Genomic DNA, 23,949 nt, shown 5'->3' on the forward strand with positions numbered 1-23,949 from the left:
AGCAAGCAGTGATAAGCGAGGCCTGTCCAGAGTTAATGCAGGAATCGGGAACAATTTTACTTAATACATTATTGGTGTAAACACATTAATGATGTTAGTAGCCCTTTTTTTATTCATCGGTGACTTGTCTTAAATCCTATAGATCAAGTTGGAAGAGTCCAGGTGGTTGTTTAATGTATTTAAATCTGTATATGGAGTTATAATTAGTAAAAAATTCTGAAATGTACCACCTATTCGTGGGATTGAAGGGCAAGTTACATTACTGGGAGGTAAATTATACACCTATCTTCTAGCACTAACCTGTGAAACCTCCTATTAGGCACTAGAAATGGAAAATGTAGATTCTGAGCTTACAGGACTAGCTTTCTATTTTGTCTATCTTTTTAAAGGTTTTTGAATCAAATGAAGAATCAGGCCATCTTATCCTTACCATTGTTGTATCTGGCCATTTCTTTATTTCCCAGGGACGAACAGTACTGGTAAGTTTCTCGTGTATAGCGAACATTTTGCCATTCATGTTAGCATCAATATTAACTTAGTGTCCCTTCTCAGCTTCATGTTCTCTCTCCCTGACAGGAAACTGCCAATTTTATTTTGCTCATGGTAATTCTCATGCTGCTTTCTCTCCACATTTATCAGAATAATACTAAATGCTTGATTTCATACTGAGGAACAGTGTTTCTTCTGCGGCTCTAAAAATCTAGATTAAGACGTAATACTAAGTGCTGCTGGCATTGAAAGATAGGCATTTAGGGTTTTTTTCATGATTCTTCTGCTGAACAAAACTGAAAACACATGGCTAAGAAATAGATAAAAATACAAATAATAGTCCCTCTAAGATTTGCTGTATGATCCAGCTAATTTCTTGACAATGACTTGTTAGTATTTTGGTTTTGATAATTTAGGTTATCAAAGGATATGGGATTTTTTCTATGTTGGGTCATGTGATCTAATATGTATGGAGGCAAAATAACTTTTTGTGTCAACTGAATTTGCTGCACCCTGTAGTTAAGCATGAGCAGCTACTGAACTGTAAATATTTCACAATGACACCAAAGAGAAGAACAGAAACATTCCATCTAGAAGGAGTTGGTTTGATGGAGAAGGCCTGTGCTGGAAAGTGGAATCAAGTGTGTTCAGTGCATATCACTCAGTGATATGATGATGATAACCATTAGGAATAATAACTCAGATGATAACAAGTAGGAATTAGCTGATAAATATATTAAATGCTGTTACAAACCACTGGAAGATGCCGCAGTATGAAAATAACACTTCTTTTGATACAGAATATATGACAGTATGTTGTAGCTTTAAATATGTATAAGCTTATAAATTAGTTTTATAACATAAACATATATGGTGAGTATAGGGGGACAACCGAGGATACCCTTGAATTTTTTTTGGCCTATGAGTGTGTTAAGAATATTGAATAGATAATGAATGAGCTAACAGAGAGCTGTCAGCCTGGATATCCCTCATATAAGACATGGTATTTGCTCATGTATTTTGTGAACACAAGTTGAATGTTCTGTGGACAAGGTGAAAATAGAACAGGGAAAGTGTTTCAGCAGTTGTGCTGAATAAGAAAAAGGAATCGGAGTAATTGAAAATCCAGATAGGTAGTGGAAATGCTACTGAAATGAGACTTGCTGCCATCTCTTTGCCAAATTCTGCTTGGAATGAATCAGTGCAGAATGCTCCTCTCCTGGGGCTGGTCCTGTTTTCAGCATCCCGATGAGACGGCTGTGTTTAGTAACTATTGGACTCGTATTGCTTTATGGAATGTACTTGAAATAACCATATAAAGGCTAAAGGAAATCAAGTTTTAACAACTAACTAAAGAGCAAAAAAAGCACAGACAAAAGCTGTAGCCCTTCAAAGGCTGAATCTGGTAAGTAACCATGGACAGATCAAAGTGTGCCAGTCATAAGGGATGAGTGCGGGAAGTATAAGGAAAGCTTTAGAAAGACTTGGCTGAGAAAAGCACTTTCTTGCAGCTCTTGGGTGTAGTGGCTAGTGAAGCTTTCAGGCAGCTGTCTTGCTTGAAATGCCAGATGAGAATTTGAGATCTATCAGGTCTGTTTCAGCTCCTAAGAGACACTAAGATATTGCAGTAACGATCACAGCCTAAGAATACTGCAGAATAGAGGTGGAACAGTCATGCTTGGTAAATGTGACCGATCTCTAACACTGAAAGTTTAAGAGGGAAAAGAAGTTGTCCCTTTTTTTTAAAAAAAGGACAAAACCCAGGCATTTATTTTGGCAATGCTTCTATACCAACCTTAAGGCCAACATCAGCAACATTTTATTAAATTTTAAAGAAAAGCTATACAAAACCGGTGTAATTAATTTTAAAACCTGATTGTTTATTCCTCGGGGTGCACTTCTTCGAGTGCATGTAGTTGGGATCATGCTACAGGTGTGTTCTGTGCATACAGAACTAAACTAGTGTGAAGTGCGTGGGTACAACATGCCCTGTGCCTATTTATATTTCTCAGATTGCAGCAGTTGCAGTCCTCCCACCGTTCCTCTTAAACACATTTGGCTCGCTGAAAAACCTAGCAAATACCCAGTCTGCTAGTTCTGAACATGGGCGAGCATCCTCAGAACTGTTAGGTTTCCTGTTTACAAAGGATTTGGTCCAGCACATCTGGCTTAGCTTTACTGCTTAGGCTTGTTCCTTACGTACGTGCCCTCCCAGAAATACGCCCCTTTTCCCAACTGAAAGACTGATATACAGTGATAAAATTCTTCTGCCTTGGACAATCCCAATCTACGGGTATCTTTTCAGTCTTTGAAGAAGAGCCTGTGGAATCTCTTTAGTAAAGCAGCCAGTATGATCAAACAGAAAAGTGACGCAGAGGGATTGTGCTGAAAAAGGCAGCACAGGCAGTGATGCTGTTGGCCAGTAGCTGATAGCAGCATTGATATCAAAATAAGTGTGACATTAGTGGATCTCTGAATGGTTTTCTGCAGTTGGCAGGCAGGGACACTAGAAACTCAGTACCATTGTCCAAGGACAGTTATACCACGATCTTCGGACATAAGTCTTCTAAGGCCTGTTGACAACAGGATCTGGGCAGCCGACACTCCAGCTTACAATGGAGTAGACTCAAAGCCAGCCAGAACTTCACAAGCCACTGGTGAAATTTTGCAAACTCCTTATTGAGATGCCATATAACAAAACAGCTGCGATACTGTGTAGTCTATGTTATCGCTGTAGAAATTACCAGCCTTCAGACAGGGTTAATCTCATGGGTTCTATCTCCCTTTAGTCTCCAGCTCTCAGGAGTTGTCAGAAACCTGTCACAATATTTAAACAGGCTTTGCATGACTAAGTACATATAGTTCTTTTCAATCTGTCACAGACCAAATCCTCTCACTGGGGGTCCATTATAATGGACATTTTGTCACAGGAGATAACGAACAAGTTTCTGCTCCAGAGGGAATGTATCAAGTTTGATGGAATGCTGCAATTGTTGGAATGAGTCGGCTTGTATTTGTACTGTATATGCTTATTGCCACTTGCTGGCCAGGGCAACTGAATATTTCCTTTTTATTGCCAAGGCATTCTTCAACACGTACATCCTGCCTTACTTGCATTGAAATTCCCTCTGATGTACTTACAGAACTGATTCTTGCTGTGTAGTAACTGCATCCTTTAAGTTGTTGATGTCTGGTCTTTTGATCTGTCTTCTAATCCCTCCTTTTCAGATCTTTTGATGTATTACAGGTTCCTGGTTTTGAGGGAACTGGATAACAATTACCGTACCTTGTACCTCTGCATAGGAACACAGTGAGGCACGAGATTTGTGTCACAGGGACACCATTTCTTTCTCAGCGTGAATAACTATGTTGTATTTTTGTAAAATTCCCATGGATGACTAATAAAGGGATTTTTTTCCCCTCTAACAATAATCCAGGAATGAACTGAACTGCTAACTAGATTAAACAATTCATTCAGTGGTGAATGTTCCTAACTATTTGGGGTTTTTGTACTGCAGCAGTAATAGTACAGCAGGAACCCCTCACCCAACCCCAAGAATTTTAACATGAACCATCCTAAGTAAGTGTTTTAAAAAAATAAGGTTTCCGTCTAACATCTGTAACAAATTGGATGCTTTTAAAATGGGTAATACTGTAGCATGATGTATTCCTGTCTCTTCTGGTTTAAAATTGTCAAGGAATGTAGTAAAATAAGTGCATTAATAGATGTAAACTATCTTCGTTTGTGCCTTCAGTTTTCTTTAGGAAGATAAAAGTCAAGAGTGCATCTGTTCTTCAGCAGTGTGTACATTTTACAAAAGCCAAAATGAACCTTTTTAGCTGGAGCAAGCCTGCATTATGCTGATAATACTGTGGGTGCATGCTTTTTAAAAAGTCCAGAAATAAGTCAAAGTCACGTACTGAAAAATGTGAACTTCCGTGCTTTGCCTGTTGTGTATTGCACGTAGAACTTTCCTTTGTTCATTCTTCTGCAGTGAACAGGGATGTTAAGTGAACTGACTACTGGCTTCATAGCAGTTTTCCTCGCAACTAATCTCAGTTGGCCAACATGCTAGTGATAGCTCCCAGTGTTTGCTCTCACTGAGCACGGGGCCAACAAATACTGTTTTTTTGGAAAAAGACATATTTTCTTGCATTGCTTAGTGACCTGTCATCAAACTTTTCTCTTGTCAAGTGATGATTTATGAAATACTAAAATAAATAAACTATTTTTCTGTTGCATACTGTTACATGTTCTGTAACATCCTGTAACGTGTTAGTGTGAAAACAAGAGGAGATCGCTATTGTGTGAGTTATTTACTCAGTGAATCCTCCTCTTTGGTGTCTACTTTCCATCTATGTGCAACACTCACTGCAGCTCCGTTTGCACAAAACTGAGGAGAGAGAGTTGTGCAGAAATGGAAGTCTTTGTTTTGTTGATGGCTGGATTAACATGATGCATTCTAGGAAGAATATTCAAGTGCTCCTGACTTAATATCTGAATGTTTTCTCTATAATGGATGTATTTATGTATTCTTAGTCCTTTTTATTTTCTTAAAGCAGGAGTGTTAAGAGACCTTTTCCTTAAAGAATGATAGCTATACAGAGCCAAGTAAGACTGTGGCTCATCTATGATCCATTTCTAAGAACAACATTTATAAAATAGCAATAAAATACTCACATATCCTAACAACTGATTTTTTTAGCACATACAGAAGACTACAGAATTATCTTCATGAGCAATAAAATAGTAGAACATTTAATGAATTCCTTTCTAGCAGTCTTTTCACTAATGGAAGTTGAAATACTGTTTTCTTGCCAGAAAGAATGCTACAGTGTTATGTACTGAGTCTCAGCACTTTAAACCAGGCAGATGAGTGCAGCACCTCCTGCTGTGCACACTGCTATGTGGTGAGGTGCCGTAGCAATTGATTAAGGTATCTGAGAAAGCTCCAGAACAGGTAATTAACATACTTCCCTGCTTCTAAATCAAATAATTGTGGACATGTTTGGTGTTTCCATCAGTTGCTCAAAGAAATTATTTATTTTAATGGGTAAACTTTTGTGGAATAGGTCTGCGTTCAAGATTACTTTAGGCATTTTTTTAATGATACTGTTGGAGACATACTTGAAACTATCTTAAGAAGGAAACAACTGCTTTCCTTTAAAAATACAATCTACTTCTTGTAATCAGCTAAATGGAATAAAGAGAAGGGTAAATGGAACTTCAGAGCGAGGAACATTAAAATCCCTGATGTGTACTGCAAATCAAAGGGTGTTTTGATTTTTTTTTTTTTTGGACAAAGATCTTCATTTGGAATTAAATTACATAACATGTTAGAACCTGGTTTTACTGCAGTGCTGCCTAACAGACTGCAGAAAAATCTCATTCTTGCATACTGTAGATAATGGAATTTTACAGGAATATCTCAACAGCATCTTTGTCCATTTCTGGACATACTTTCAAGATACATCATGTTCTGGTTACAACAACTCTTACTTCCTTTCCCTCCTTAGCATTAGGACATCGTGAAAACTCTGTTTCGGTGTTTGGTCCAATGCAATTAATTCTGGTGATAGAATTCTTAATATCCAACAAATTAAACAAATTGTGAAGAGGACTTTAATAGAATAAAATTAATCCCAAGTAATTTATTTGTGACCTGGTATTTTAAAGTGTAGACTAAGTGTCCTTAGTACCCTCCTGGTCCCCTCATGACTTCTAATAAGCTAACAGTGCTTAGGATACAGTAGATCCTAACTCGTTAATTAGGCAGGCATTCAGCAGACGTCCTGATGTTCTTGATGCTCTCTTTGCAGTCCCTGAAACTTATGCAACAGATTTCTGAGATGATATTCACACCAGTACCTTGGGTCGACGAAGGTCCCTGTGCAATAAATCAGGACATCTGATGGAAACCTTGGGAAGTGAGCAGGTTGCTAATTCTGCTTGGTAGTAGTACATTGCAAAGATAGAGGAAGGCTGTTTTTTTATCAAAGGTCCTATGATTGCTATTTGTGAGGGTGAAGGAATCTTGGTTTTACTGACTTATTCAGTACTACAATAGTAGTTCAAAAATTTCAGTTCTAGTTTGTTTATGTCAACCTGTGCTGTTGATGTAGTTGTTTTGGACAAGCTGAGTATCTTTCTGCATTATCTCTCCCATGTATGTTTGATATTATGATACATTCCTGTTGTAAAATGATTAGGAATTGATGATCGGCAGCAGTGGAGAGTTTTATGGGGTTCTGATCTTTACTTTTGTCTCAATTCTTTTAAACCCAGAATAGTTTTAAAGAATAGTGATGTCTATTAATGACATGGGATTACCCTAATGTTAGTTTAACATGTGATTTTATGCTGGTTTTAATTGGGATAGAGTTAATTTTCTTTACATTAGCTAGTGTGTGGCTCTGACACAATCTCTGTCTTGGGCTTGGCCTTGCTCTTGGGCTCTGGTTCTTGGGCTCTCTGGCTCTCACTACTCGGGACGTGGCTGGGTACTGGTCAGTGGGTGGTGAGCAGTTGTATAATTTGTTTTCCATTATTTCAATTACATATTAGTGGTGGGATTATTTTATTACCTATTATTAGTAATATTAGTGTTACTGGTATTGTTAGTATTATTAGTAAAATATTTCACTTATTTTCAATTATTAAATTGTTCATACCTCAATCCATGAGCTTCCTTGTATTTTCCTCGATTCTCCTCCTCCACTGGGGTACTTACTGGGGTACCACTGTGTGGTACTTAGTTGCTGGCTGGGGTTAAACCATGACAGATACTGATCTAGGGAGCTATACATTTTGTATCAGGAATTAAAGAAGAAATTGCTTAGCTTGACTTGTTAAGGGGATGCCCTGAAGAGCTTTAGCCAGGCAAACCCATGAGCATCCAGTTCAGCTTTCCTGGTCCCTGGTCAGGTGTCCCTGTTCTAAAGTGTAGTTCAGGCATAAAGAAAATCTTCAGGCTCTCACTATGAGATATCAAGGTTTGTCCTGAGTTAGGAGCTTATCTTTTGCTATTCAAGCCTTCAAGGGGCTGTAGTTTGTACCCAGCGGCAGGGACTCTACTTCATGACATGTGGCAGCATATGCTCCCACACCTGATGCTGCACTTGGGCCACAGACGGTCATCGGTTGCGCAGTCCCCTGGGCATGGTGGCTGTGCGTGTCCAGCATTTGCTGCTTCATTTAGCTTTCCTGCCTCTGTAGAGACAGAGCACTCTGCTTAATAAGTTCAACCCTGATGTGTTCTTTTCCACAATCAAACAAGCTTAACAGCAACATGTAAGCTCCAGCTTCTAAGAGATTGGGGGTAAAAAAAAAATTGCATGCAAAAATATCATGAAGAGCTTAACATCCTTTTATTCCATATTCCAGTTAGCTTGCCGTCTGTCTGCCTTGGGTTTGGATTCTTTTAGCCTTTCACCTCTTCACACTTCCTATTCTGTATTCTGCAGATCTGTTTGAGACAGCTAATGCTCACACTAACGTCTTAAGTTACATACAGCCTGGGTAACACATGGTTTCTGCTCTGCTCTCATCTTCCCCAAGACACTGTACATGACACATGTGGGTACTGCCATGAAGCTTGGAAATCTCTGCAGGCTAACCTTTCTGCTTCCCCACTCTACCAGTTATCATGTTTGGGGATCATTTTTTTGTCACGATGACACTCCTACTCTCGACTCAGTTTTCAAGACAGCTCATGCTGCAGGAGTGAAAACTAATGTATTTGGCCTTATTTAGATCTTGAAGAAAGATACAGGTAAGGAAAACTTCTAGGGGTCTTACAAGGTAATAATGAAGATTTGATTGGAATGATGTTCAAAGTTTGATTATCACAACTTCTAACTGTAAGCTGAAATTACATTTTTATTCTACAGTCCTTAATGAAAGGAAGATTTCTCCGGTTTTTACAGAATAAGCAGCTTTCTAATTTAAAAAGTGAAAAATGGTAACTCACATTCCCTTTTGGAAAGGCAATGAGTTAAAAATTGGTATTTTTCACATATATGCAAGCATTTGATTTATACTCTATATGTCAAGTTTCAACACTTGTGAACATTTTCCAGTTTTACTTAGTTTTCTGAACACATTTGAGTTTTGCCTCTACTTTAGTGCTCAGTACAATACTCGAACATCATTTACAAGCATTTTCAGACTGTCTGCTCTCATATCCTTATTTTTACTGTCTCTGGAGATAATGGTTAATAACGGTCTTCTCAACTACTACATTTCTGTTGTTGCAAGCTTTTATCAGCTGTATTGACCACATTGTGTAGATACCTGGAAATAATACTACCATTCCTTTTTTCCCAAATGAGTCACTTCTGAGAATAAGCAAGGTGCTATTCAATGTAAGTGGTAAAAAATAATAGTACCTAGTATATTAGAGGTCAAAAAATTTTGGTATTTGTAACAACAAATCACACTTAAAATCTAGATAGTGAGAAATCTTTTCAGAAATAATAGTCACTGTACCTTACATCCTCAGCCTGGTGAGCAGACCCATGGAGCAGAGTTTTGGGTAGGGTGACAGAGCATCAGGGCACCATCTCTCCATCTGGGGAAAATGGCAGGTTGTGGAAGCCATTCCTACTGGTTTTGTGCAGTGTTGCATGAGCTTGCAGGTGGGGTGCTCAGAGCAGCAGTGTGTCCTACCCTTCCCCAGGAAAGTGCTTTCCCAAATCTTTTTTTGCCCTGCAAAGGCACCGGGAACGGTACCATACTAGTTTTGTTCCCCAGTTGTGCCTTGGTAGCTTACCTTGGGAAATTACTGGATTAAGGGACTTTCACAGGTGCCTCCCTGAAAACCAAATGTGGCCTTTGCAAGTACTGCCCTGTTTTCTGGGGAGTTGTACCATGGTGCTGCCCAGCCTGAATCAGAGTCCTGCAAGCGGGGTGTTGTCTGAGGCCTTTAGCCTTTCTCTTCAGCCTTCTTGCTTCAGTTACCAGACAGGACCACTCTGGCAGCTATCCACTGGGATATTAATTAATACCATAAAATTCCTTTAATCTCATACTGAACTCCTCATTTCTTGCAAACGCGCATTCCTAGTCTGTGGGATACCCAGCTGACTCCTTAATCTGTTACATTACACAATGCATACATCCGTTCTGACCTGTGAACAAACTGTTTTATTTGCATTTCAAGAGCCTATTATAAGTGGTGGCCAAAACTGGAGAATGTGTGTCTTTGTGTATGACATTCTGGGGTTTTGCTGCTTTTTTTTTTTTTTTTCCAATATTGATTGTAATTAAGGGCAGAGTATGTAATGGTTGTGGGAAAAAGGAAGTTTTTCTTCCTAAGCTATTGTTTACACATCGTTCAGTTTCATTTGAAAACATCTGTCTCATGAACGAGTAAATCCAAACTAAGTGATGTAAACCAGCATAGCTGAACTGTTACACAAATAACATTTCTTAAATACATATTAATTTTTAGTTGAGATAAGGTGGCCTAAAGGCCTTGCAGTCTAACATAAAACAGATAATTTGTTCCTGTGTTCATATGTTGCCTAGCACCATAGGCTTTCTAGATAATACAGTAATAGAAATATTCATAAACAATACACAATACCTTCCAACATAGATCATAGGCCTCATTATGCAGCAGCTTTTTTAATGCTGAAATGCAGAATCAGAACAAAAGTGTTCCAAATAATGGTCTAGACGGCTGTAAAGTTAGACCAGCATTATCGGCTTCTCCACCTCATGTAAGGTGGGGTCATGTCTTGCCTGCTTCCAAAATATTTAGGAAACGTCTGTCTTTGTTTTCTGCTTCAGCTCAGTTCTTCTCAGGGCCCTTCTTCTGAGAGACTGAGATTTTTGCCAGAGATGTATGAAACTGTTTTCCTTTAATAGAGTGTTCTTACAAGTATGATCCTGGAGAATGACACAAGGAGTATATGCGTGATTGGAGGTTAATGATCCAACTTGGAAAAGAGCTGCCATTTACATCTTCAGACTGTAAACACTTGAGGGCTTATGTTCTTGCCCAGTTCTAGGTTGCCTTTTTGTCTATATTCCTGATTAATCTTCCACTGCCATGTGTCTTTGCTCATGCCCAATACTGCTCAGCAGTGCCCAGCTCTGAGTGCAGGGGGTATGGATGGTGCCTGCTTGAGGGGAACACTGACCACAGCTGCTTTGCTCTCCATATTTCTGTCAGTGTGGTGGCAGCAGTCTCGAAGGACTACTGCTTTTTTCTTTGTTAGTGCATTTGTCCAGAGCAAATCTGAGTCAATTCCTTATCTCTAGAAAGACACAAATTTACTATAGTCTCCATATATTGCCATGCAGTTTCCAGGATCTACCCTGTGCCTAGCTCCTGAATGTTGGCAGAGATTCTCTTGACTTCCAGCGATGAAACAAGGGATGGACTTACTGTGGTCTTCCTCCTTGTTGCTCTGAATTAATATACCTAACTTCATAAGCAGTTTCATAACTATTTCATTGTTGACAATAGTCATTGTTAAGAATCTTACTTTATCTTAATTCAGGCAGCCTCAAATACACTCTATTCTGACTGAGGTAACCCATGAGGAACAGAATAGACCTTAACATGCTGCAAAATCGGGCTTATTTGCTGCTTAACTGAGGAAAATCTAGAGGATCCTGACTGTACTGACAATTACTGATGTAAACAATTTAACAGTGGAGTCTAGTCTGAGTAGTTGTGCAGACTTGTGCTTGTTTAAAACATTCCCTCTCCTTTGTCAGGTAGCTTGTTTGTGCCAAATCAGCTCTGTCGTGTTGCTCAAGTACTGCACTGAGTTTTCCTATATGGTTTAGCTGTTCTTAGTCATGTGTTTCTGCTCATACCATCAACCAAAAGTTCAAGAGTAAAGGAAATACTTTCTGCTTTGTTCTTCAGTTAATTAAACTTGAAGTAAATTAAATTTGTTAATTAGATTTTTGGTTTGGAGTTGAATAATTAGGAGTGTATAAATAAAAATTCCAAATGCTGGTTTTTTTCAGCATTCTTTACCTCAGAAACAGGACATAAAAGGACAACAACCTGGGAAACATCAGTAAAATAGTTGGTAGGAAAGCTAAACATTGGCTGCCTTTTATGATTTCTTTGAAAACAGTTATTATTTTAAGGAGACAACACTTGTTCTACCTACATTGTACAGTGAAAGAAAAAACACTATAAAAATAGACTTAATATGGGAACAGCTATGTTTAAATAAACAGAGTTGGTATGTATCAAAACTACAAACTATTTGACATGAGAAGCGTAAGCACAAGCGGCCACTAGTTAAAGGGGCCTAGGAGAATTGCTTCATTAACAGTGTTTTGGGGCTTGGTAGTGGGAAGGCCACTGGCAATGGAGAAATTCCCTATGGCAGGAAGCACTAAGCGTGCCAGCACGAGCAGCTGTTTTCCTAGGCTGGTTGGTTGTCCAGGACTCTGGCTGCTTATCCAGAGTGAGCAGTTCTGAACTGGCCCCTGTGTCTTGAGGAGGTGTGGATATTCCCCTCAACATATGTTAAAAGATCTTCCAAGTTTATAGTTTTAAAAGCGATAATAAGTCCTTGTGCCAATATGGAATTCACCCTCTGTTAGTTTCTGTTTATTTCACAAAAATAAATGTATCTGGTCTACTGCATTCCAAGCAGTGAGAACATTTATTTTTCAGATATTTGTATAAATATCAAGAACATACCCTTTCTGAAAGGAACAGTTTAAATTTTGATTTTTTTCTTTATATATTACAGCTCTACATATCCCATCTTCCTCTGTCCTGACCTGTGTGCCTATCCCCTGCCCCATTCAAACCCTCTGCACTCTGTAGGTTTTCTGCAGCCAGTTGTTTCCCTTCATGGATGGGCTGCAGGCTGTACCTTACTCCCCTGACTTCAGTTCGGTCTCCTTGCTTGCTTCCTCAGTAGATCCCTTCTAGTAATTACGGCAGCATGAGCACAGCCCAAGCTGATAAGCATCACAGATGGATGTCACTCCACGTCTCCTCTAAAGTACTTCTGTACACACCACAAATTTGCCTTTTTTAATCTTGCACAGCCGTGTACGAAGGCCTCCTTGCAATGTATATGCACAATTAATGCTCTTTTTTTGCTGTCATCTCTGTTTCCATGACGTTGGCACGAATGAAATTTTTGAGTTTCGATGTAACTTTCTGCCGTGCACAGTTGCTAGCTTAGCTTGCTGATGCTTTTCCATTTTCAGCATTGAATAATATCTTGGGACCAAACTCTGCACAGTTGTGAACGCCCTTGGCCAAATTTCAAAGTAATATATTCTATGGTGCAATTGAAAATGTGACACATGAATGCTGCTGATTATTCTAGAAGTGTTCTAGCAGTGCTGCGCTCTTTCCTTAGCCCACTGGTCTCATCTCGTTCCTCAGGCATTCCGCTCAGTATCTCCCCCCTCAACTTCAGTGTCCATATGCCAAGCTCCCGTTGGGCAGGTCTATCGAGAGGCTAAAGCTGCCCACCGCAAAGCCACGGGTGCTGAAATGCCCGGTGTGCAGAGGGGTAGGGGTATTTCACAGGCTTCCTCTACTGTGTCAGGCGTAAATTCAGGCTACGTGACAAACTGACCTTCTTCAGAGACTTCCTACTACCTGAGATCAGAGAGGATTTTGTCTGTATGTGGATGCGCTCAGTGTGCTGGACACAGCCTCCTGCTCCACTGCCTCAGCAGTCTAATGGCGTCACGGAGTATGGCTGGAGACCACTGACTTACCAAAGAAGATGCTCTTTTCTGTTGCAAGCTCTCATGTGCAGCTTGTCCAGATTCCTTTACTAATTCCTGTGAGAGCAGAGGATAGCTCGGTACTTCCCATCAGCCACAAAGCAGGGGCTTCCCTGCTTCTGACCTGGAGGCCTTTCACACCTTAGCACGTCCTACCTCGAAGCATTCTGAGTGCACTTAGTGCAGACATACGTGCTGCAAGCCACTGGCCCATCTTACCTGCTGCCAGCACCTCTTACAGTGCAGAGGGAAATTGTTTTCTCCCTCTGACCTCAGATATTTTGGGAATTACACTTACATGTTGTCTTACCATTCTGGAGCCCATCACAGCAGGTATCTGATCAGCTCCGTGCCTGCAACCCATTTGCCTTTGGTTCAACTCTTCAATGCTTGCTAGACATTCCTCTCGTAAAAGTTCAGTTTAAAAACCTACATGAAATTGCTGCATGAGACTATAAAGCCAGTGCCAGCGCATTAAAAGATCAGTGTCTTGCCGAGGTGACTTCTTGTACCAAAATAGACTGGCAGATGGTTTCCCAGCCTGGACCTGCGTAAGATGGATAGTAACTCTGGCAAAAACACGCTGCAGGCAGTCCAGGATGGACAGGACTTGTGATTCTTGACCCTTAGGACACCTGTGAGGAGCAGCCAGTGTGAAAATTCATGGTCATTGAAAGCATTATGAGTTCAGATAAAACAAATAGGTAATCTCCTCCCTGCCCTTAAATTTGTTGGGGTTTGTTGTTACCGTCCCCCAGCTTTGGTAACTAACGACTGCGTGGCAATCTGTGGAGTGCCCTGGGAGACGGAGTCCATTGCCTTGCAATTTTTATGTTTTCAGCTTCCTGGGGGTATTTTTACAGAATGCTGAGCAGCCTGTCTTGTTTGAAGAGATGGACAGTTAATGCAAATGGAGTATAAAAACATCTTTATCAAATTGTCAACACTGCTTCTTGTTTACCTGAATTCCACCTGGAGAAAATGCCTCTCTGAGCCTTAGATAAACCAGCTGCAGTCCCGTTCTTCAGCTTTGCCTGCCCTCTGCTGCCCTCTCGGGCAACGCCATGGGATGCAGAGGAATGTAAAGCACTCTATTGCAGCTGTTTTATCATGCATTTCACGGAGACTTTCATAATATGCACAAACAGAAATGTAAAATATATATGGAAATTAGAATGTACCATGACAGTGTTGTTACTGGAGTTACAGGTTCAGATTTAATTCCTAGTGTGGTAGAAATCACATATTGACAACTGAGATACACAAAAGCTGCACATACACAGATGACTGACCTTCGTTAGGGATTGAATTACATCACATAACCTTGTGCTTCCGCATGTTGCGTGTCTGCTGTGCAAGTAGTTTGTGTTCTGCTTTATTTCAGGAAGGCTTTTCATTAATTGATTCCCACAAGTGGTTAAAGATAGTCAGACGAGCAGACTGCCTGCTGCTTTGTGCGCAGTCAAAGGTGAGTTGCTTTGAACAGCTCTAATCGCTAACAGTTCTGTGTAAGATTTCTTAATATTGGATAAACTAAACCAGAAGTTCTGAGGTACTGCAAACTGTCTGTATCAATGAATATATTTTTTTCACTCTAGATATAAAACCTGCATAAATTGAATTACCTTTGCTCTCTGATTCTTGTCAGATTCTTATAAAACGTGGAGTATGAGTGAAGACAACTATTGAGCTGTTGCAGTACTTCGTTCTGATTAACAGCTTTTCTAAGTGCCCATATCCAGGTCTTCTAGACTGCTTTCTGTGAGTTAGCTACTAAACCAGCCAGACTGGTATTTATTTTGGAATCTATCTGCCACTGCTACCAATTAAAAAGATGTACAGAAGCATGCTACCTATGAGTCACGCTGCACTCTGGCAAACAAATGATCTAACCAAACAATTCTTTAGCCAGTTTCTGGCCCCTGACACCTGGCACAGTAGTGGCAGGCTGGTGATTCAGGCATTTAGTATTCAAGGCAATGAAAGGGACCCTAGGATTCTGGTCATCCCCTCAGATTGCATGAAAAGTGGTTAGTTAGCCTTTAAATAATTTAATGGCACTTGCTCGTTACCAGTTTACATATAGATCTCAGTTGTCTTTGTTCTTAGATGAACTCCGAAAAGCTGCTTGTTCATCTGCACTGAGCACTCACCAGGTTTGTCAGAAACACAGCCTGTTTCAAAGTGAGAAGAGCTCTCCCTTCTCCCTGGAGAGTTTCTAGACTGCGTGGTTTCAGCAGAAACAGCTACCTCTAGTTTAATTTTCTCTACTTGACAAGAGAATTCATCTCTAGGTTAGAAACAAGAATTCTGGAAAAAGATGATGAGCCCCTTGTTCAGGAGCTGCTAGAGCCCAGTTTTAACTCTTTGCCCCATTCACAGAACCATTAAGGCATCAAAACATTTCAACTGTTCTGAGATGTTCTGGCATTCTCCCTGGCAGGAACTCTGGTACAGACAGGGTTATTGTAATTGCAGGTAATAGCAGTACTCAGAATAGCTGAGAAGGGTAACACTCCCTAGTTAGTTGTATTTCGATCTTCTATCTGATTTCTTTTGTGAAAGACACAGAAGTATGTCTTCATAGGATGCTACAAACCAAACTATGTAGGTTGCAGAGTGGGGAATGCCTTGCTAGATAACTGCAGGATAAAAACAGATGTGAGGTGTAATAAACTTTGTTCAAACATAAGGACTCCTCTTGTTTCAGAATAAGCCTGGTCTGATGGTGCCACTAGGAAGTGCATAAGGAGCATCTTAAGCTGTTTTAAATTCATGGATTATGCTTGCCTCAAACCAAAGCACCTTTGCTCTCTGATTTTTGTGAGGTTCTTATAAAATGTGGATTATTACTGAAGATGACTATCGAGCTGTCACATCAGTTCTGGTGAATCAGTACCTCGTTGTTTTCCTCTACAGTTAATAGAGCCAGTTCCCCAGCAGCATTAGGGGATTCTGCTGCATCTCCCAAGAAACACAACATCGGCATCACAGTCACTTCGAGACTTGAACAAAACTCTGAGGGACAGTTCAGAGAAGAAGTAATAGTGACATAGTCTTAAATTACTTTGGTGCATCTAAATGTTTACTTACCATAAATTCACATGGCTTAAAGGGGATTTAGTGGCACTGCAGTGGTCCTATCATACAGTTTCTCTGCTTTACACCCTAAATTGTAGCTGAAGCAATCCCATAAATGCTGTCAGTGTCTACAGCTTCTCTGCTAATCTTCAAAAATATTTTAAAAACTCAGGAAGCCAGCCACTCAGTGGAAGGGGTTATGTCCCAACCCTGGCAGACCCAAGTAAGGTGAGAGTCAAGCAGAAGGCAGAGGAAAGCGAGCCAGGAGAATGAGTTTTGAGAAGCTCTGTGGCAATCAATATACCTGGAGGAACAAGACATGTAGAGAAGACACCTGTCACAGATCACTACTGAAACTCAGCTGTACTAGTGGGAACTTTATTCCGTGAAGCTCAGATGCATGCTTGTGTCTTACTCTTGGGGAAAGACTGCCCTTTGTACGGCTCCTTCTCTAGCCATCCGTTCTCTCACACGAGTCTGACGTGCCCCTGTGCGTAAAAACTTCTCCATATGGAATGATCTGGAAGAAGCAGCAAGACAAACATTCTCAGTATTCTTGTAGTAATTCCCCTTCATGCTGTGTTCATTGAGCTCAATCACCTCCACTGTGGGAAGAGGTGCACGTTGGATGGTCCGGGTGACCTCAAGGTCCATTAATACTTCACCTCTCGAACAGCCCAGTACTCAGTTTATGCTGAAGTTTGACATCATCTTAGCTGAATCTGAGCATGTTCTCTCTTTCCATAAAGGAAAAAGGTTTAATTTACAAAGTTTATTGTTGTTTATAAACTGCAATCTTAAATACTTAACGTTGCTTGTGAAAAAGGGGCAGGTAGTTCAGACAGTTCTGACTGAAAATGGATGTAGTGACTGTAGGGGTAACTGACACCAGTGGTTTTGGACATCTCCAGAAGCAATTCAAGCTAAGATGCAAGTTACTTTTCTGTCATTTTAATGACAATTCACCTGTCCAGCTCAGCCACAAATCAGTTCTTGGTTATGTGAAGCTGACCCAGTTAAATTGACATCTTTGTTAATTAGAGGAAAAGTAACTGGGCACTGGTAAAATGAGCACCAGTTTGAATTACTTTGACATGTTTTTCCCTTTGAAAGACACTGAGACAAGCTTTTATGCTTGGAGTGCCCTAAAAAATCATTTTATGTAGTACAAGCATTTTAAAATAACACACATGTAAACACACAGGTTGTCAGGGAGAGCTGGCTCACCTCTGAGACAGAAGTCTTCAAGGTGAAAGATGTCCTGGTATCTGTGTGATCAGCAGTCAACAGCACCTCGTCATTAAAAAATGGTTGTGTTGCTGAAATCTCAGAGAGATGAAGGCTCAAATAAGCTAGGTCAGTCCAAGGAAAACTTCCTTCTTCTCTAATACTTTAGCTGTGGTTTGTATTTGAATTTTCAAGATCAAACTGGAAGTCCCATTAATTCACCCTCTAAACAAGAGCATTTGATGTGTGTCTGCCTTCCATCAGCTGAACCTGCTCAGGATGAGCTTATCGTGCACAACAGACTCTTCAGCTCTCCGTTGGCAGGGCAGTTTGCTGGACTTCATGGAATTTAAAAAAATCTGTTACAGCACAGCCTGTAGCAGGGGGTCAGTTCTACCCTGATTTTAAAGAATTTTTAGTATTGCTTCACTACTGAAAGTCCTGCATCTGAGCTTCTTGCCCTCCTCACCAGCTGTGTTAGCGCCGGTTCAAGGGCCGGCAGCACCCAGCTGCAGTGCCAGACTGAATTTGCGCGTTCAGCTATGCCCAGGCAGACCAGGTGGGTAGGGAAGGCTGGGTTTGAGGCAGACACTAACACACACCCTACACAGAACGTACAGTTCCCAGCACTTTTAGTTTACATTCCAAGTTAACTTCTGGCATTGCATGTTCTGCCACAAGGAACTCTTCAGAGCTGGCATGTCCTTATAGGATACTACTTGCAGCAACAACAGGAAGTTAATCTCCCTGCTATGCGATACGTGTAAAAACCATCATCATGGCAAGGTTTGTTTACTTGGCTAGACCTTTAATTAGTTGACAAGTGGCACTACCACCCACCCCCACCCCCCCCGAAGGGGGCCTACAAGGGTGCTGGGAGAGGACTTTTTACAAGAGCCTGTAGTGACAGGACAAGGGGGAATGGGTATAAATTGAAAACAGGGAGGTTTAGATTGGATATCAGGAAGAAATTCTTCCCAGAGAGGCTGGGGAGGCACTGGGACAGGTTGCCCAGAGAAGCTCTGGATGCCCCATCCCTGGAAGTGTCCAAGGCCAGGCTGGATGAGGCTTGGAGCAACCTGGTCTAGTGGAAGGTGTCCCTGCCCATGGCAGGGGGGTTGGAACTAGATGATCTTTAAGGTCCCTTCCAACCCTAACCATTCTATGATTTTCCTGTTTTTTTTTAACTGGTTTTAGAACTGGGAATCATAGTCTTCTGGTTTAGCTGCTGGAAAAAATGAAGCTACAGCAGGGAAAACTTATTTGTTTGGTTTTAAGTTGGTGCAGTGATCCAAAAATTTATCGCCTTCTTCCTAACTTGAACAAAGAGGAATTTAATTAAAACTGAATAGTTGGAGGGGATTCGTAGTTAATGCAATCTCTCTTTGGTTTCTGAGCAGAACGAATGCCGCATGTTTCGCGTTCAATTTGGTGGGGATTCCAAGGAAGAGATGCTGGAACACTGCTGCAGTTGCGTTCGGAAACTTGCAGAGTATGTGCCGGTTCAAGTAATGGATGAACGCGGGCAGCAGCTCTGTCACAGTCTCGGTCAGCTGGCTGACGGTGGGGATCAGCTCAAGGAGGCGGAACAGCATCCATCAGTCCCACATGGAGTAAGTAAACCAGAGCACGGAGACAGAAAACCACTCAACTCAGCGTTAGATCTGTAAATGACAAGTTTTACTGCTGAAGAAAGTTTCTTGCAACTATGAGACCATCGATACGAAATAATGATTTGGGAAAGCCAAAATTCCGTTTGCATGCTGGGAAATGTGATTAGCGAACCGGGCTCGTTCTCTGGGAAGCCAGCTGCTGAAGTTGGCTGTTGTCTTCCCGGTTTCTTAGTGTGCCTGAAAAAAGGTAACAGAACAGCGCTCAAAAAAGTGCTTCTAGCTCCTCAAGCCTGCTGTGATACCCCCTCAGAGGATCAGATGCCTTTGCTCTGGCCTCCAAAAGGTCAGGAATAACCAGAATACGCACGTTTCACGTGATCCGAGGAATATTAGCAGGAGTATGGAGTGAGATTTACAGGTGGGGAAGAAAGCTTTGCTCTGGGGTTTGAGCTTCTCCTTAGCTAGGGAGCCTGGAAGCGAACACGTGATGCAATGTAGCGGTTAGTAGCCTTAAAAGAAACACTACCGCCAAGAGTTACTTAGCAATACCCAATCAGACGGTGGCTATAGCTTGGTGAAAGACTTGGGTGCTTTTTGCTGAGCAGATGGGAGCTGAATAGTTACCAAACCCCACACGTACCAGTTCATCAGTGTGGCTTTCTGCACAGACTGCTGGGAACCAGCTGTCAAATAACTGACAGGGTAAGAAAACCCATGAAAGCCATTTAAGTAACCACAAACTGTGTTCTGCTTTTGTGATTACCCACTCCTGGTTTGCAGTGTAAATGCAATTGCATCACTGTGAGCTTAACCTGGTACATTTAAAAGCGATTTCAGGGTAGGAACAGAATGTTTCCCCTCTCCAAGACAAAGATCGAAGAGAAATGGTAAAGGCAACGGCAGACCGTGTTTCTGAGGGTGACTAATTCTTAAATACATGCTCTCTTGGGTCCAGGGGAGCATGTTTTCCAGCTTAAAAAAAATCATCCCTGCAGCTACCTTAGCCAGGATAGCTCTTGGGTACATGATAAAAATACCAGGACCAAGAGTGAGCCCTGAAAAAGGAACGCCAAGGCTCTCAGCTACCTAACTTTCATTGTGTATTCTAGGAGGGTCCTACTCTACTGGACAGTGAAATTGTATTTGGTAGAGAAAGTGTGGGGAAAAAATACTGCTATTTTGACCCACACCCCATTTCCAGGAAGGCACATGGGATACCTCCAACAGCCGATAGTCAAGACTTACTGCTGGTTCTTTAGGCAGATGACCTACGCTTTGGGCTCTGCTCACCTCCGGGTAGGCTAAAGCAAAGAAGGAGAGGTAAAGTACGTACGTCATGGCATAACAGTCATACCCACGGTATGAGTCATGCCCTTGCTCCACAAGTTAAGACTGAAAACCTTACTCAGAAAGCCGAATTGACAGCTTAACCCACCTTCTCCGTGCTGTGACCCACGGGAAGGAAAACAGTGTGCTCTTGGTGAGCATCCACACAGAGCGTTTTTTTAACTTCCAGTAGGGAGTGGCAGCGCTCTCCTCGTTTAGACATGACAGTTTAACTACAGGCCCGTTTTTTTCATGTCTTTCATTTTTAAAGACTGGAGCAGATGTGCATTCAGGTTCCATAAAAAGATGCCTTTTTACTGCATAAGGTGCTGCTGAGCACATTCTCTTCCCGTTATCTCTAAAAATGGAACTACTCCCCTTCTTGCACATACCCACGCTCTGCTTGGTAACAAGCCCTGATTTGCATTTGATATTTCCTAGCCAGATGAGCCTCTACCGGATTCCTGCTCAAGCCTTGGAGAAACAAGATCCGTAGCACAGCTAGCACAGGTAAAAAATAATTTTAAAAATCTCGTATTTGCATCCTGTAACTGGATCTCTGGCACAAACATCTGGTGCCTTCAGTGAACATCAGGATGCCATCACCTACACCAGCTAACACCACAGGCTGTTGTGTAATCAGCTGGAGCTCGAAGCGAGCTGAGTACCCAGGTATTTCATCCTGTAATTACTTCATTTGCATAAGAACAAACCACACAAGCAAATACCCAGAGGTCACACCCAAATAGATGGCTTCCTCGTTCCGACTGCAGGAATGGCTGCTGCAGTCACCGCTGAAGTCGGAACCTATCAATCACCCCTGACCCACAGCAAAAGATCCCGTGATTCAGTTGACAGCTTCACGGAGAAATCAGGGTAAAGCCGTGCTCAAAAATAACTGGAAGTTAACTATTGCTTGTTCACTCAGAATTTGTGACTGTACAGTCTCAGATGACTAAAAACTATTCTTTCCAACATCTGTCTGTGCAGGTGCCTCTACGGGTCTTTCTTACCCTTTCCCCACACTCAGGGATGATTAAGTCATGTTTCCTCACATCAGTGGTGTCAGGGACAATTCCTATGCTCCCTATTACAAATCTGTCCTCTCTCAAACCCCGAAAAGCCTTGCAAGCCAGCAAAGTTGCCTCTGCGCTGCTGTCAGCACAGAGAGCTGCGTTACGCACCCTGCACCTCCCTTCCCGCAGTTCTGGTTTTGCCCTCGTACAGACACGCAGCGCCAGTGCGACAAGCCAGCGCGATCAAACAAGGCAGTTTGCCTTTAGCAGCTAGTTTCCATCACCAATCTCTGCTTTACGAGGCAACACCAGGAAATGTAAACAACCACCAACATTATAAAAGAACTTACCTTCTGGAAGCTGCTCTTTTTTGGTCGCGGTGTGACAACTGCGCCATACCTGCTTCTGAACAAAGCTTTCTGCTGCCGAGGCCCATGTTCGCTGTACGCGCTGATCGTCTCTCACCCGAGCTACCAACAGATACCCCAGCACACAGGGACCCCCTGACATAGTAATTCCCTACATCCTCCCCCACGTGCCCCTCTACTCCTCAGTCAGCGGAGCACAACCGTGCTCCCAGCCGGGCCCTGGCCCGCAGGCTTGCCACACCGAGTTTGCTCAGGGCTGAACTTTTTCCCACTTCAACTCCAGAAGCAGCCTTGCGGGAACACTGGGAGTTAGGTTTCTCCGTTTCTGCTTCAGGAAGCTGGCAGAAGCGTTGGTTTCCAGCGTTCTCTCACAGGCTCTTTTAAAAGATACTCAGTCGTCAAAGATCTTTGTCTCTGCCAGGAAAAGAGCAATAGTGCAACGTGAATAAGCTTAGTGAAAACGGTTTGGGTGGTTTCTTCCCCTCCCCACAAGTCACACAGGTGCCTGGTCCTGGTCCCCCTGCCACTTGTCCTGCGCTGTCCCAGGAGCGAGCAGAGAAGGTGGGGCCTGGCTGAAGCTGCCAGCGGTTCTGCTTTTACCAGCTGGAGAGCCCTTGTTCAGCCTGTGCCCCTGCATCGGCACATCCAAGAGGCCAAATCTGCAGTGCTTTACAGCCAGATACAGATGAACTAGCATTAGGCATTTCCCCCAAACCAGAACCGTTCCCCTGCTGCCTCTCCACATCATACCCACCTCACTCCCCGGCTTTTTCCTTTGCTGCTCTCCCACGCCAACATTCCCAGCAGCATCCATAACTGCTGCTGTAGTGGCTTCAGCACAGACGGGTACAGAAGGTTAAAGGTAGCGAGGTCTAGAGAACACTGGCAGCCCCAGCGCTGGGTCACCGATGCGTACGGTGAGCGATCAAGCCAATGCGGCCCCTGTGACATGACAGTTTCCTTAACGCGCCGCACGCCCAGCAGGACAGGGGGCAGCTCGCCACAATAAAGTTTTAGCTGAGTGGCATCAGATTGTTGTCATAGAAACAGCAGTGCAAAACGTGCGTGGGAGCTGCCCAATAACCTCCCGGTCCCCTTAGACTCCTGCGCTCCTCCAGCGCATCCAGTGGCTGTGACGGCCCCTGTGACATGACAGTTTCCTTAACGCGCCGCACGCCCAGCAGGACAGGGGGCAGCTCGCCACAATAAAGTTTTAGCTGAGTGGCATCAGATTGTTGTCATAGAAACAGCAGTGCAAAACGTGCGTGGGAGCTGCCCAATAACCTCCCGGTCCCCTTAGACTCCTGCGCTCCTCCAGCGCATCCAGTGGCTGTGAGCGACGTCAGGTGTGGATGCTGGGAGGCAGCACAGGACCTCGCACATCTTCCACTGCTGCCACCGGTTTAACCCTGAAGTGATAAAAATGCACATCATTTGCCAATCACCGGGTGAAAGGGGGCTAAACGGCCACAAAAAGGCTGCTTTAACTCGTGAAAAGCCCCATAATTCACTTCCAAAAGACACCTTGCTGAATTAAGAGCTTAGGAGCGCATCCGTGGTGGTGCACATACTCCAGAGTCCTTTTCTCTTGCACGGCGTGGCTGTTCCCGGGGAAGCCCCGTTCCCCAGGGAATTGGCACTTCTGGTTTACGTGCCGCAGAGGAAGTCAGAATTGGGTAGAGGCGACGCTGGCAGCGAAGGCAGGTGTCATGGAGAGAGCGACAGGCAGAAGGCGTGCCTGCTCCACGCAGAGAGACGGGCAGGCGCGCCTGCACTGCGCGCGCAGCGGCACTGTTACAAACCCGGGGGAGGTACAAGGTGAGCGAAAAACCTTTCGCTTTACTTCCGCAGGCTGTGCTGAAGAACCACCCCGAGCTCCCCCTCCTGCATCCGCACGCAGCCTGGCGTGCGCAAGAGCTGGGGCCCTTCATCCGCCTCTGTCTCATGGACCAGAGTTTCCCAGCTTTTGTGGAAGATGTGGAGAAGGAATTGAAAAAACTCACAGAAGGTTGAGAAGCACCAACTTACCACCCCTGACATACAGCTCCAGGACACCCAGCGCTCGGGATGCACAACTGTACGTGCGATTAAATATTGGA

At 42.8% G+C, this 23,949-nt stretch overlaps 1 protein-coding gene across 1 annotated transcript; it reads left to right on the forward strand.

Annotated features, from left to right (window-relative positions):
• Positions 1 to 389: 389 nt before the first annotated feature.
• REC114 (REC114 meiotic recombination protein) lies at positions 390 to 23,863 on the forward strand (the record flags this gene model as incomplete). Its single annotated transcript, XM_010161996.1, has 5 exons — positions 390 to 479; positions 14,604 to 14,687; positions 18,925 to 19,140; positions 20,908 to 20,976; positions 23,702 to 23,863. Coding segments are annotated over 5 exons (621 nt in total), but the record flags the coding sequence as incomplete, so codon positions are not given.
• Between the last annotated feature and the right edge of the window lie 86 nt (positions 23,864 to 23,949).

This window comes from Eurypyga helias, unplaced genomic scaffold (assembly GCF_000690775.1).
Source record: "Eurypyga helias isolate BGI_N326 unplaced genomic scaffold, ASM69077v1 scaffold17052, whole genome shotgun sequence".
NCBI classification, from domain to species: domain Eukaryota; kingdom Metazoa; phylum Chordata; class Aves; order Eurypygiformes; family Eurypygidae; genus Eurypyga; species Eurypyga helias.